The sequence below is a fragment of the Papaver somniferum genome, chromosome 6, assembly GCF_003573695.1.
Source record: "Papaver somniferum cultivar HN1 chromosome 6, ASM357369v1, whole genome shotgun sequence".
NCBI lineage: Eukaryota > Viridiplantae > Streptophyta > Magnoliopsida > Ranunculales > Papaveraceae > Papaver > Papaver somniferum.
This window is the reverse complement of record NC_039363.1, coordinates 96,325,230-96,341,275: the sequence shown is the minus strand read 5'-3', so window position 1 is coordinate 96,341,275 and position 16,046 is coordinate 96,325,230. Positions and strand designations below refer to the sequence as shown.

At 35.5% G+C, this 16,046-nt stretch overlaps 1 protein-coding gene and 1 pseudogene across 2 annotated transcripts; one reads left to right on the top strand and one right to left on the bottom strand.

Annotated features, from left to right (window-relative positions):
* The first annotated feature begins 1,484 nt into the window (after positions 1–1,484).
* LOC113291155 lies at positions 1,485–3,767 on the top strand (annotated as a pseudogene).
* A 121-nt stretch (positions 3,768–3,888) lies between these two features.
* On the bottom strand, positions 3,889–7,783 carry LOC113285929 (DUF21 domain-containing protein At2g14520-like). 2 transcript variants are annotated; one of them, XM_026534664.1, is made up of 11 exons: positions 7,438–7,783; positions 6,492–6,568; positions 6,317–6,400; positions 6,039–6,152; positions 5,840–5,926; positions 5,519–5,658; positions 5,337–5,424; positions 5,131–5,204; positions 4,641–4,765; positions 4,234–4,520; positions 3,889–4,125 (listed from the first exon to the last, which is right to left on the bottom strand). In XM_026534664.1, exons 1-11 carry the CDS (start codon positions 7,613–7,615, stop codon positions 4,081–4,083), a joined length of 1,299 nt encoding a protein of 432 aa, XP_026390449.1. In that variant the 5' UTR covers positions 7,616–7,783; the 3' UTR covers positions 3,889–4,080. The 2 variants fall into 2 exon arrangements, with proteins under 2 accessions (XP_026390449.1, XP_026390450.1); XM_026534665.1 differs by lacking the exon at positions 7,438–7,783 and adding an exon at positions 6,761–6,766 and having other exon boundaries at positions 6,492–6,591.
* Positions 7,784–16,046: the final 8,263 nt, after the last annotated feature.

Here is a 16,046-nt window from a genome sequence, read left to right as displayed (position 1 = left end):
CATATAAGATATATATAGCGAGAAGTGATTTGGTTCCTAGGAAAACAAGTAACCAATAAGATATATATATAGCGAGCATGAACATGAATCTCATATCATGGATCTAAAGAGTAAATATAAGAATTCGGGAAATATTATTACAAAGATGAACAAAAAGTAAAAAAAGAAAGAACAAGAACGTAAGATGTTAACGCAATGAACATCTACAACAAAAACACAGTGTAAACATGGATAGAATTTGGTAACGGGAAAGAATGAAAATATTCTAAGAAGGTATTATAGTGTAAAAAGCTGAAGAAAGAATATGGGAAGTCGAACGCAATCTAAAAACATATAGATTTGGTTTCGGGTTAAATGACTAGCATAAGTCAAATAAGATTAAAGGTAATGTTATGCTACCTTATGGTTGTTTTCATGTCATTTTTTAATCAAAATGTATTATTGCTTTCTTATTTTGGTTAAACGTAATATAGGTACAAATGCAGACTACAATGGGTATTATTATCTAGGGCTTTTAGATTTATCTTTTGTTTGGATCATTAATTTAATCTTTTATAAAGGTTAAATTTTTTCATCAATTTTGTTAATAAGTTTCGGCAAATTTGTATATGGAATCATATTACTCAATCAGTTTTTTTTGATACTTATTTGTTGTCGTGTTGTTTTGTTAATATCAATCCTTTTAACCATATTTGTTTGTCGAAAGAATATAATTTATTTTAAAACACATGCTTCTAAATATGATGTAATCTCTCTCTTAAGTATAATTCTTTGTGTTCGAAATACTTTACCAATTATTATTTTATTTTTTTATATATAATCGACTAAGTTGTAGTTTTTTTAAAGTATTTGGATACATTTAGTTGCAATATTTCTTAATCTATTTTTACAAAGAAAATAAATAAAGTATGCCACTTAAGAGTAAAAGATGAGGTTGAGCCGGCCCCGGTGATACCTTTGAAAAAAATAAAAAAAATCACGCTCCTGAATATGGAGTCACGTTGAAATTTTTTGGGGCACAAGACTTATTTTGGCACATCTGGGAGCCGTGGCAAATTTGGGAGTGAAACCTGATTCATAGCTTGGGATTATCCACAAGTGCTTGTTAGTGTGGCCGTGTGGTCGTATGCTGGTATATGAGTGAGAAATTTAAGTTTAGCAATCTCATTAGAAAGATATACTTAAGCTAATAGCTAACATCAAGAAAGACAAAATTAAAAAAGCATGTGATGGGAAAGAAGAACTCAACTACTCTCATTAAACAAATTGCAGTGGCACTAGAAGTTCACTTGTAGAGACAGAAATTTAAACAGAGCGTGAAAATCAATGGAAAGATTCCATGAAAGGGAAGATATCAAGAACAGATCCAAGTAGTGAATCTCTTGTTTCCTCCTTGCCAGTTTTCTTCTCAGTCTCTTCTTCTCTTCATCTCAAGTAAACATCAATTACAGCAACAGATCCGTTACACAAAGAAGAATTTTAACATGGCAGAAGGGAGAGAGTTCGATTTTTCCCCACTTATGCAACTCATTGCTGCAAGAAATGTCAAGAAACAAATCCCAGCTGGACCTCATTGGGCCTATTGCTATTCCTTTTGTCAGAAAGATTCTCCCGTTACGGACATCGCTCTTCACCAATGCTTAGGTCCAGAGGTTCGTAATACGTTCTGCATTCTTCATCTGGTTCTCAGGGCACTTGATACGGTTGAGGATGACATGAACATACCTTCTGATGTTAAGGTGCCTATTCTTGAAAACTTCCATCTTCACATATATGATAGAGATCTGCATCTGTCATGTGGTACCAAGAATCACCACAAAGATCTGATGGACCAATATCATCACGTTTCAACCGCATTGTCAGAGCTTCAAGAAGACTCTCAGGAGGTAATTGTAGAAATGACGAAAAGGATGGGAGCTGGAATGGCAAAATTTGTACTTAAAGAAGTAGAAACAGTTGATGATTACAACGAGTACTGTCACATTGTAAACGGCATTGTTTGTGTAGAAATGTCGAAATATTTTCCTACCTCAAAATTGAAGGACGTGGCTCGAGATCATCTCTCCAACTCTGCGGGGTTAATGATTCAGAAACAGCATATTATTCAAGATTTTATGGAGGATATGAATAGGATACCGAAAGCACCCATGTACTGGCCTCGGCAAATTTGGAGCAAGTATGTTGATGAACTTGGGGACTTGGCATCCGAAGAAAACTCGGAAAAAGCTGTATGCTGCTTGAATGATATGGTCACAGATGCATTATCCCATGCAGAGAGTTGTCTAGAGTACATGTCTGCTTTGCAGGATCCTGGTGCACTGCGGTTCTGTGCTATTCCTCAGATCATTTCCATTGGATCGCTGGCTTTGTGTTACAACAACATTGAAGTTTTCAGAGGAGGCGTGAAAATAAGGCATGTCATCCGTCTTTGTGCAAAAGTTATTGACGAATTGAAATCTATGTCTGATGTTTATGGTTCATTCTATGATATTTTGAGTACGCTAAAGAGTAAGATCAATAATAATGATCCAAATGCAACAAAGACACTTAGCCTTGTAGAATCAATACAAAATGTCTGCCAGAATTCTGGTTTACTGAATCAAAGAGGTTCATTCTCAGGATTAGAGGGAAAGCGATATCAAGTTGAGCAGGGTAGGAGATTTTTGGTCGAGGGACAAGTGGACCCATTTTCTCTTGTTGCTGATGAACTTTGTCATATCGGTAATCATTTACGGGATATGGTGGTTGCTCAAGAGGTCCCTCAGCTTTACTTAGCTTCAGAATATTTCTTTGAGATGGGAGTGGAAGGAAAGAGGTTTCGTCCACGATTTTGTTGTTGATGGCATCAGCACTGAATGTGTCACTACCTGGGTCCATTCCTGATGCTGCGGCCAATGCTTTTAGTGCGCTACGTACACGACATCAGCGTGTTGCAGAGATCACCGAGATGATCCATGTTGCAAGTCTTCTTCACGATGATGTCCTAGACGATGCTAATACAAGGCGTGGTGTTCCTTCCCTTAATTACTGTATGGGGAACAAGCTGTCTGTGCTGGCAGGAGATTTTCTGCTTTCTCGAGCTTGTGTGTCACTAGCCTCTTTAGAAAACACTGAGGTTGTAACCTTAATTTCAACGGTTGTGGAACATCTTGTAACTGGTGAAATAATGCAAATGTCCAGTACATCAGAACAACGCTGCAGCATGGATCAATATATGAAGAAGACTTTTTACAAGACAGCCTCACTGATTGCGAACAGCTGCAAAGCAATCGCTCTGTTGGCAGACCAGGAAACTGAAGTTGCAGTGTCAGCTTATAATTATGGCAGAAATCTGGGGTTAGCATTTCAATTGATTGACGACATTCTCGATTTCACAGGGTCATCAGCTTCTCTCGGAAAGGGTTCCCTTTCTGACATCCATCATGGGATTATAACAGCTCCGATATTGTTTGCTATTGAAGAATTTCCGCAACTACAAGAAGTTATCAATTGCGGCTTCGACAACCCTGCAAATGTTGATCTTGCCCTTGATTACCTTGGGAAGAGTCGTGGAATACAAAGAGCTACAGAGCTAGCAATAGAGCACGCCAACTTAGCAGCCTCAGCCATTGACTCTCTTCCTCATAGCGAGGATGATACCGTCATAATATCCAGACAGGCACTTGTGGAACTCACTCATATAGTCATCACAAGGGCAAAGTAGACGGGGGAATCATTTTCCGTTTTAAGCATTGATTATTTGTACTCATCTTATTTCCATCTTTATGTGTTGACTGCATAAAAATGCAGTCAACACATAAAAATAAAAATGTAATCATCTTTATGTGTTGATTGTGCAAGGATGAATGCATGTCAAGATAAAAATAAAAATGCATCATTGGTTGAAAATAAAGGGTAATTTGGAAACTCTATTGAAGATTAGAAGTATCTTTTTCTATGTGTCCGGAAGTATTTAGGCACAACTACTACAACAAAACTATGATTCTCTGCATTTATGATTCTTAATAATACATCAGGGATCAATGTTCTAGTGTTTTGTTACGGAAACCATCTTACTTACAGCTATCGAATGCATACGTGTTACGAATTCTCGTCATGATGATCCGTCTCGTCGAATATCTCCTCCTATGGATTTCAAAACAACATTTCATCTTAGTTAGCTCTACAAAGATGTCCCAAGAAACTAAGTTTTTTCCTTTTAAAAAAAATGCTTTCAATACTGTGTTCAAATACCTGGAGTAGCTCTTCAATGAGATCTTCCATGGTTATAATGCCAACAGCCTCCTCTTCCTCACTGAGTTTGGGAAGTGGGTTGTCATCAATCTGCAATACATCCGCATCGATATCTCTCGCGAACTTCTTGCTCCTCATAGTCCTCAGTGTTCCCTTGTTTGAATTGTCTTTGTCTTTGCCATTATAGGGAAAGCTTTTCCACCTTTGCAACGATACCTGTTTCTTCAAAGTTTTCTCCTGTTGCGTCTGCTCCCCATCAATGTCCACCCTCACTGAGTCTTTATAAGCTTGTAAACAGCAAAACAGAAAGGAAAATCATATAAAAAGAAATTAACTAAAAACTTGAGAAATTCAGAGTGGGAAAAAAAAAAAAAAAAAAAAAAGAAGATTACCAAATTAGTGCTTACCATCAGCCAGAATCTTGCTTTCTGGTGTCGTCGATTTGTTGTGGTGCCTTATGACGACAGCCATGTGGCTATGCCCTTTCTGAAACTCATTTAAGATATCATACAAAGGCATATTCTCCGGTACCCTAGCACATGAACCACGTTTAAAAACATTAATATTAACTACTAGTCGTGACCCATTTTCAGTCGAGCAGTTACTATTGGAATCTGGCTCAGAGTAGGTAATTATTGGAAACATTCAATGACACAGCTCAAATGAGTCGTGATGGAGCCAAATGGAAACCTCATTACATTTTATAATTTGCATCCTCACTTGGCATATACTCAAAAATGACGAAAGCTAAGAGAGCTACTTATATATCTTTTCATGCACTTATTCACATAGAAGAGTAAGCCTACCAAAATGAACTAAAAAGGAGATCAAAACATTATCAAGTGAACTCCCTCAACCTAAAGAACGACGAAGTGGATTATTACCAAAACAACATACCTTGGAATCTTGCGAATTGTGACATTCTTAACAGGTACCTCATCCCCGGGATGGATGGTTAGTAAATTCTTTACCTACATTTCAGAAGGGGAAGTATTAAGTTAAGGATTGGCAATATGGCTTTTGCCCAAGTTAAAATGTTCAGCAATAAATTGGAAAAGAAGAGCTAGTTTCCAAGGCAATAAAGTGCACAAAAGAAAATTTACCAAAACAAGTCCGATTATGTTTGTAGGCTGTTCATAATAGACAGGTAGTCTGCTGTGACCTTTGTCCAGTATTAGCTTCATCAGATTCCTGAAATTACAAGAATCACATGATGCCATGAAACAAAGCTTGAACCATGTAAAAATGATAAGATTGTTACTTGCACTACAAAGTAGTAGTCTACCTATCAAGCTTTGCATTAATATCAATAACAAATGCTTCGGAAATAGGAGTCATGGCGTCACTGGCTGTTTTCTCTGTGAGCTCTAGTGCTCCTGCAATGATCGTTGTTTCGTCGTGGGTCAGCTCCCCACCCTTTCCCGCCTGTTACCAAGAGCAGAGTCACAACAGCGTAACAGTATGATATTGTGTGAACTTAAGACTAACCAAGCAACAAATATCAGATAAACATAGACAGGATGAAATCTAGCCATAGGGAAATGGCGAACCATCAAGAATTTTGTTCGTTTATAATCAAAACAGGATTTGTTAAAGAGAAACTTACCTCGTTACCATGGAAGCCCACTAGTGTTTTCAACTCAGCTCTACGAAAAAGAGCGACATGTCGATCCCCCAGTAGAAAGTCCAACAGCTGGAAAGAACAGCATGTTAACGGTCATGAGAACTATCATAGCATATGTAAAACAAAACAAATTAAAGTAATATAAGAAAGAGAACCCCAGTGCCAGTACATCGAGAATTACCTTGCTAATTGGATATGCAACCGGAAAGCAGATCCAAACTAGTACTCGGACAACTGGAGCCACAGCAGCTCCAATTGCCAAACCATGTCGAGAACAGATAGATTGGGGTATAATCTGGAAGTGTACAGAGAACCAATTAGCATGCATCAAGATAAATTAAATTAAAATAGTATGCATCATTTTTTCAGATGGTGTTTAAATCAAACAATTGTCGACAAGATGATTAAGAATGGACATCTGATTGAACATAACTTAAACATCAACCATGAGTTGCTAACCTCTCCGAACAAAAGTATCAAGGTCACTGAAATCAGTATAGCTCCCCAAGCCGTAATGAGACTATCAAGGAAAATGGGCAGCGCCTGGTGAAAAAATGGGAATTCAATAGAAAGTTAGCCTCACCTGGAAACGTGTTACAAAAATTATTAATAAATATTCCTGAAGAGACTTTACCTCCATGGCAGCAGCATTGCAAATCAGTAGGGTGCATAACAGCAAATGCTGTCTTTTGACCACTGGTAATATCTTCGCTGGTGGAAACAGGTCGCCAAAACTGTTAGTACATGCAGCTACATTAAGATATATATCATATATTGTAACTTCATAAGGCCACATTAAGATATAGTTATTGTCTCATCTCATATCACATGATATATCGTACGACATGAGTACCATAAAAAGTACAGACAAAAGCATATTCTACAAATACATGTAACAGTTACACAGTAGTGGTACTTCGCTGCTCAGCCTTAGAAATGGAGTTTCCAACATATAACAGGGCTAACTTGGAAATGATCAAGTGGTTCGCGTGGATGATGACATTTGATTCAAAAAACATATAACCCGTAAGTAGACGATTTACAACGTTTTCAATTTTAACGTTAACATGGTGATAATCTATGATGGGAATCTTTGCCTCCTAGACCATACACAATTTGATGTGGACAAATTATCTGCCCCTCTTCTATTATTTAGGTAAAATTGACTTGAAAAGAAGTCAAGAACTCAATCTGAGCTCCAAATAAGGGCATATTTACTCTATTCCTCTAATTTCCCTGCTCGAATTATTGCTTGAAAAAGTAGAAGACCTACTGAGTACTCACACAACCTTAACTGCATTGTTGAGACTACAAATTGCTACTTCTCTAAAGCACCACATGTAGAACCTTATAAGTTATGGTGTATGGAATCCCAGTTGCCCAATTTGTTCTGCATCCTTGGGCGAATACAGCCCCAGGAATAATATGCGAATCAATGACAAGAATAGAATCACATAATTGACCTCCATCAACCCAAAATTGTTAAAGAATTCCATGAAAAGATGCAAAATGTGAAGAATATAGCAGTGGAAAGAAAAGAAAGAAAGAAGAAAAAAAAGAGAGAGAGTAAATAAACGTACCGGCATGCTTCCGATCAATTGGTGTACCGGACTTTGCAAGAACTTCAAGATCAACCAAACTCATCGACATTAAACCAAGAGTAAGTCCAGACATCATTCCAGCAAACAAAACTAAAACTGTTATTATCAGAATGTGAAGGAAAAACCCTGCCTCACAACAAGTATACTCTACCGCCATTCCCAAATTCAATTCTTGAAACACTCTAAAACCCTAACAGACTCACACTCATAAACCCAACTCAACAACCAAAAAGCTTCACCAACTCCATTAATAGCTTGATATTTCAGTTTCAGAGAAGAGGGACGGAGAGAGGGAAATGTTTCTGACGGAGGGTGGTGGTAGGGATTAGAGTGGCACTTAAAAGAAAAATAATGGAGTTCTGTTTTTACGGGGAGAAAACAAGCTTCCACGGCATGTTCCACCTATGAAAACACGTGTAGTTCTCTCATGATTTTCGTATGTGCATGAAGAAATAAAGTGCAAGGCTGAGAAAAGGGAAAGAGAAAAGTTGCGATGCAAGTTGGGGGTCTGATGTCGATAAAGAAATACAAATTTGTCATCAGCAAACATTATCTTTCTGTTGCAACAAAAAAGTCAAACTTATTCCAGAAATGCCGATGTAGTGATAATATTAGGGCTGCACATGGGAGGGTATGGGCGGGTACAAGATCAAACCAACCTCGCATCCACAGACTGCGATTTTTTTTGTTTAAAATCAACCCCGCACCCACAACGGCGGGTATGGGTTTAAACCTGCTTAGACCCGCTTTATAATTCAATACTCATTTACACACACATGTTTTACTTAAGTTCACAGATGAAGATTAAGTGTTGAATCTGTTGATTCTTCGATTGTTGTCGATTTCTGGTGAAGATTCGAAGTTGTTGTTGTTGATTTCTGGTGAAGATTTCTGGTAATTGTCGTTCGTAGGTGAAGAAGAAGAACTGAGGAGGAGGAAGAGGAGAGGCTGAACATAGACAAGAGTGTAGAAAGTGAATGAGGGTTATCAGTTATCCTATCTACTAGTATTAGGGTTTCATAATGGACAGTTAAGATTAGTTTTATCTAATGGTATATAATCTGCGGGGTTTTTGGGCGGGTATGGGCGGGTAGTAGCTTAAACCAACCTCGCACCCATAGACAGCGGTTTTTTTTTCATAACCAACCCCGCACCCACAACGGGCGGGTATGGACTAAAAACCCACGGGTTTAGCGGGTACGGGCGAGTTTGGCTTTGGTGGGCGGGTCTTGTGCAGCCCTAGATAATATTCACTGTTGGTGTTGTAGTTTGATTCCTCAAAAAAGTATTTCTTTCTCTTTGTTGAGTAGATATACTGTATTAATCTACCAAGTATTATATTAATAGCTTATTTAGATGTCAAAAGTGGAAATCAAAAGCAGAAGTTAGAAGTAAAATATTTTTGCTTCACAAATGGTTAATTTTTCTGTTTTTAGAAATCATTTCGAAAATGTATATTCAAACTAATTTCGGGATTTTCTGCTTTCAGAAGTCAAAATGCATTTCCAACGTGATATCCACACAAGTTATAAGTGATTTTGGAGCTTAACAAAAATCGAGATTATGAGACCTGTTCACATGCACCTGGCAAATTAATACTATGAGAATGGCTAAATAGCAAATCAAATGGTAAAATGGAGTAAATAGCAAATCAAATGGTAAAGTGGCAAATTTGCGGCTTTGTTCATCGAGACAAAATCTCAACCGAGCGGTAGAGGCTTGACCGTTAGGTGAAATATTTATCACTTGGTGTTTTATCATCCAAAGGTTGTAAAGCAGTCTTTTATAAATATGCAAATTCTCGTACAATTCCACTTACATTTATCACAATTTCGTTTCGTGTTATGGATAATGATTTTTACATGGCTGAGTTCATAGAAAACTAATGTTTTAGTCAAAAAAATAAGGATTAGTATAATGAGAGATCGTAAATAAGGAGCTTCAAAAGAGTCGTCTTTCTGTACAAAATTTTTACAAGATAATGGGGATAAGTATAAGATTATTATAGCAGACACCAAAACAATGAATGTGCAACTAGTTAAAGAAATCAAAGAATGACGTGATAGTTCTAATTTTTTAATTTAAATATAATTGTTAGTTATTTTGACTAAAATATAATTGTCCGTTTCAAATGAGATGTCCTTACCGCTAGTAGCTTAGACTATACTGTCTCAATATAAATCAGATTTGGATTTGAATACTAAATTCTAAGATAATTTTTGTTAATTAACAAAAACAATTACATCAAATATTTAAAAATTAAATTACATTTATAGATCGTTGATTTTCATGACCATTATCAATCTATCTCATCAGGTTTTTGGGATCAAGAATGGTGTTCAATATAGAAGAAAACTCAATGGTTTGAGTCTGAGTTGGTAGTTGAGTGGAATAAAGTGAATCATCTTCAAAACCTTGAAAAGTAACATGATAGAAATATTAAAATAGGTGAAATGTTGATGCGGTTGAGGCAATTGGTGTATAAAGAGTGCATCGCCGAGCTACTCCAATATTCAAGCTACCACCAAGAGTTTGTAACCAAGATGCTTCAATGTCAAAGCCACCACCAGGATTTTGCAGTTGAGATGCTTCGATATTAAAGCCTCATCACCAGGTGGTATTTAAGTCTCTTGCACAATATTCAAAGTAAAGCGGCTTTAACTTTCATGAATTCTATGATTTCCAAAATTTGTACCATAAGGAAAACCACCGCCACTACCAAAGGAAAAACCTGCACCACCACCGCCAAAATAAAAAACAACATCAACAAAAAAAGAAGAACCTGCACCACCATGACCACCATCATGAGGGAAAAAACTGGGGTAGATATGTCAAATATCAGGTTATCTCTCGATTGGTCATCTCACGAAATTGAACGTGCTTTGTAATCCATGTACATAATATTCTCACTCGGTCAACCTGTCATGGTATTGCTCATGTCTAGCTTATACCTCCCAATATGGATAAGTCCGATCGAGACCTTGAGAAGTAATTAGAACGGTAATAGTATCTCCACTTGGAGAGATAGTTTGTACATCACAAAAAAATGATAGTGAAAACACTGTGGGTACCAAAATACACCACCAACTTTTTCGTAAGCGATCTATATGGACAAACTCAACACAACTCCGAGAGTTAAAACTCAATCAAGAAAAGTGTCTAGAGTTATATCTCTATCTCTCTTGCGATTAGAATGTTTACAGAGTTGAATCCGTGAACCTAATCACAAAGAGAGTTCTTGGACGGTACCAAAGACCAATGTCCAAGGATCAATCAAGTCGTATCCAACAAACTAGGTCTGACGTATCTACTCTGATTGATCAACGCACAAATTATGATATTTTAATTATAAAGATAAACAATATAATGCTGAAAAAGAAATAGCACAAACACTAGAAATTTTGTTAACGAGGAAACTGTAAATGCAGAAAAACCCTGGGACGTAGTCCAGATTAAACACAAAACTGTATTAAACCGCTCAGACACTAGCCTACTACCAATTAACTTCGTTCTGGAATGTAGTTGAGCCCGAACTCAGCCTCCCACTGGTTCAGGTACAGTCGCGCTCCTTTCGCCTCTTGAATCCCAGCAGGACTCCACATAATTGATTCTCTTAAATGACGTCACACCAACTAAGAGTTGCTTCAACTCAATGAAAGACTTAAACTAAATATGCCACTCATGGATTAAGCTTATATAATTGATTTCCTGGTTATGATCGAAACTGATGATCAAATCAAACGTAGGATTAAGGTGATGGAAATTGATAGAAAATTGACAAAGGTCTAGCTATCCTCAAAATCCAGATTTATGCAACCCAAATTGCATCCTAGATTATTATTCACCTCACAAGTATAAAACTTGCGGAATCACAAAGATGAGACGAATTAGAACCTTGTGATTTTTATCTATCTTGTTCAAGTGATAAATCAACAATCGAACAAGACCAGGATACTCAAGTTATCAAGATAAAAGATAATTGGACATGGATTCATGAATCCCAATGAAGTATTTGATAGTCGTTAAACCCTAAAAGGGTTTCTGGAGAGGACGACTCTAGATACAACTAGGATACACCAAAAATTAGTGTCGGGATTCGAAGATCCCAGTTGCCAAGAGCTCCCCTTATATAGAAATTCAAAGAATAGGTTTCTTTAGGTTTAAGATAAGATATCTTTGGAACCAAGCACACAATATTCAAAACTTTGAATCCCATTCACATAAACAAGATATACACTCTGGTTAGGTAAACCGTAACCGAACCGTGTACAAAGACTATATTCAACATGGTTAGCCGAAACTAGCTGGTTTGAACTTAAAAGCTTAACACTCATTTTCATGAACACAAAGACATTGATCTTGAGCCACAATCAAGATAATGATCCCTTTATCTAATATTTATAAAAATATTATGATTCTTCTCATTGTCGAACCGTTTGATAATGAAAGACCAAAAATTAGTGATGCAACATTCTATGATGAAACTATTGTCATTAAAGAAACTTTTAACAACCACAAGAATCAACATTAAGAAAGTATTAATGAGATCAAAAAATAGTTATTTATGTTGTTTTAGTAGTTTCTTTGCAAGAATTTGATTTTTAAATGAGATGGTAAATATTTGGTTTCCGATTCACAAGATATTATGAATAATAATTTTGATTAACAGATTGATGTATGAGAGCTAATTCAATGGTTGAACGTTACGTCAGGGATATTTTTGCTTCACAAATGGTTGAACTTCTCGAAAGACACAAATGGTTGAACTGCTCGAAAGACACAAATCGGTTGTATGAAAATGGATTTTCAGATCTAACACAATGTAACGATAACTATAAGCGATACGAAGTTGGACTTGTAACCAAATATTTTAATAAAAAATGAGGAGTTGATTATAAATAAGTTTTTTTCCCATGTCAAATAAAGACGTGTTCAAAATTATTATAGAGTTAATGTTAACTAAAATATGACTTAGAGTTGCAACAAGTAATTGTGAAAAATAAGCCTTTATTGATAGTAAATTATAAAGACAACAAAATTTACACGTGATAACCTGAAGGCTTGCCTTATAAAGACAGGAACACGTAGTCTGAAAACTTAATGTTAGACCATCATGCGGTATTAAAATTGGCGCTAAAAGGTACTTCAATTTTAATACTTAGGTTATGTTAAGCTTGATTTTGTTTTTCTCTTTCATACTTTAGGAGATTGAAAATCAAAAATACTTTATTGAGTGAGATTGAAGTATAGTAAAAATATTGAATTTATTTTCTGAGATTGTTTTATAAGTCATTTTTACTTGGACCATGGTATTCAATTTTCATGGAATTTTCTTCGTCATATATTATTTTGACATCGAGGATACTCTAATATTAAATTTGAGAAGGAGAGAGATCCAACGATGTATCATTCTTTTGGGTAAAATAAGTTAATTTATGAAGCAGTGATGAAGTACAATTAACCCGCCTTAATCTTACCGCAGGTATCAAATATCAATCAATTTATTGTTTCTTCCGAAAAAAAATTATGCATCAATTTCTTAGTTGTTTATTTGAAATTCATTTTATGCCTAGGCTTTTTTTTTTAGATCAATCTATATATTATTTCTTGTTCATTTATTCTCCATAAGAAGAAATTATTTGTACAACCTTCACATTGTGTGTTTCAAATTTAATGTCTACATGACTTATGAAAATTGTATCCTCCTTAAAAAAAACAAAACTTGTTACTATTTGCGCAACCTTCAGATTATATGTTCCATGCCTCCTCTACGCACCTCCATCCAAATAAAATTACAAACATAGCAAGGTTGTTCTAAAATAACCAATATATAAGAACAAGAACAAACGAGTAACTTCCTGCTAACTATGCTGCTGAAATAAAATAATTAGATGCATAGTTTCACAACAACAAATATCGTAAAAAAAACTTAAAAGTTGTATAGAATCCAATGTCAAAACAAATAGAGATGAACATTTTTAAATAAAATGAAGACAGTGAAAAATGGATCACACAAACAACTAAATATCTAAAATGATTAAAGATATAAGCATGTTGCTTTTACATTAATTGTAGTGCAAGGATGACGGGAAAAAAATATTTGGACAACATTGCTCTTAATGTGGAGGTAAAAACGTTGTATAACTTAAAACAAGATGGAAAATTAAAACTTATTGATAAACAATGGTGATCCTATGGCGTTCCGCAAGGAATAATCGATAGTACATCTCAATAATTTTGTCAAATATAACCAACGCATGAGCACAATCCTTTTTCCTTGGGTACGCTCAACTGCTGCATAAACAAACATCTCAAAGACAACTGCTTGCTCATTGCTTTATATAATATTGGACTATATTTATAATTTTCTCTAGTCTTTTGAGAACTTCTTGAATATTTTTTCATATTGTAGGGGAAAATCATTTAGTTTTAGTATGACAGTGAGGTGCCATCATGATTGGAAGAACTGGAGTAAATGTGTCAAACGTCAAGTTATCCTCGATTGGTCATCTCAAGAAAGTGAATGCTTGTAAAATTTCTACATAATATTCAAACTCATTCAACCTGTCATGATATTGCTCATGTGTAGCTTGAACATCCCATGTGGATTAGTCCGATCGAGACCTTAAGAAGTAATTAGAACCGTAATACACTCTCCACTTAGAGATATAGTTTGTACATCATAAAGAAATGCTAGAAAAAATAAACTTGTAAATCTTATTAAACCAATCAAGGTACTCAAATTCATCATTAGGCACCTAGATTAATTGTTCATCTTTTTCTCAAGGTTGATTATTCCTTAAAATCTAACCAATCATCATGAGAAATCTCCTCGCTTGGATGTATATTAATGGCCATTACATTCCTGCCTTATCTCTAAAGAAGGTGTATTGCTCTAAAGGACCAAACAACTTTATCATAAATATGACTGTATAACATAGTCCTCTTTTCGCTTAGTTGTAGCATCCTTTGGGCTTCATACTTTGTTACTCATTAATTGTTTTACGACATGGTAACAATGTTATAGATTGATTTAAACAGTTATTGAATCATGTGAACCAAGGAAACATTTTGACTATTATCAACCTGACCCTACATCCAATTATCTGCTTGGTACTTCTGTATGGCTAGGAAAACATCACTTGTGCTGCCAAAATATGGTTCACCAACAAGGAAGTGAGTACCACCAATATTGAAAATAATAACATCGATGTTCGTACATTACCATTTCAAAAATGAAAATGAATATAAATAAATGATGGAAATGAATTGACGTTTTACCTGCCAAACTCCCCAAAAAACATTCACCATTGGTTTGGAGCCCGAGCACACCCAGACTTATGTTTAGTTCAGCTATAATTGTGTAACGCCAGTCTAATATTGGTGTCCACTCTAAATCTTCTAGCGTTTGAGAAAACCAATTAATCTCACTGAGCTAGCATTTGGAAATAGACAATCACCGAGCACGTGTAACACAAAACTCGTTCGAGCTCATCAAATGACTAAAAATAAATATTGTTTATTCTGCAGTTTGTTCTTTTCCATTTTCTCTGAGATAAATTTTTAAAAGACTCTTCAACCCAAACATCCTTAATCATTTGGTTGTCAATCTTCTGCGCTCTGGGTTTCCTTCTTGGTCAGCACATAATAACCGAAGTCGTTCTTTCCATTTTAATTCTGACTTCTAATTTGATTGGTCAAATGTAACCAAATCTCCCTCATCTAAAATTCCAAGCAACACGTACATATCCAATGATGTAACTTTTATAAACAACATGTTCATTATTAAAATTTTACGTAATCTAAAGTTTGTAAGATATATTTATACCTAAACTGAATCTAAATAAAACTAAAACTAAATCCAAGAAAATTAGATTAAAACAAACTTAACGCAGTAGAAATCCTTCAAATAAAACGTATTTATAGTCTTTCACAAACATTCTAATGTAGCTTGAACAAATTCGGTCCTACGGTGTTTAGGTTTTATAAAATAAAGACAACATCAAAGATTATATAGTTTGACTCTTTCTTTAACCGCAAGGGGAAGAAACTCAGAGACTTCTCTGAACTTATACCATTCACCACTTAATCCAGGTTGAATTAACTCTCTTTTGATAGCTAGATATATGCATATGCACTACACCAGGGCCAATTTTTTGTTTAGGAATTTTGAACTCTTGTTGTTTATTTTGTTCCCAGATTAATCTACTCATTGAGATGTTATTTACAACTTTGTCTTTTCTAACATTTTTTCTCTTCTTGGATTATTTATTTGATTTATATTTTTTAAAAATATAGGTTTAGCCGGAAGATTTTGGAGAAGAAATGTGGAGAAAGCATAAAGAAATAAGAGAAATGTGTACTTATTTATCAGCGGTAACGAACCGGCCATTAGAAATAGAAATCCAACCGTTAAAGATAGATTATGGATCGAAAGACAACATCTTTATCGCCATCGACAAAATCTTTATCGCTGACGGTAGAAATTCTATCGCTCGGTTGCGACCTTCTCTCAACTCATTTCTTACAGTGGCGATGCAAGTTTTCCAGGCCACCTGGCATAGCAGAAAAATTTGCTATCTTTCACA

What these genes read in the sequence shown, in the direction of transcription:
- LOC113285929 (XM_026534664.1), bottom strand. Translation starts at nt 7,615, where the DNA reads ATGGCGGTAGAGTATACTTGTTGTGAGGCAGGGTTTTTCCTTCACATT. An exon ending in AATTGATCGGAAGCATGCCG is followed by an intron (nt 6,569 to 7,437) that starts GTACGTTTATTT and finishes TGTTTCCACCAG; the next exon opens with CGAAGATATTACCAGTGGTC. An exon ending in TGATACTTTTGTTCGGAGAG is followed by an intron (nt 6,153 to 6,316) that starts GTTAGCAACTCA and finishes GTACACTTCCAG; the next exon opens with ATTATACCCCAATCTATCTG.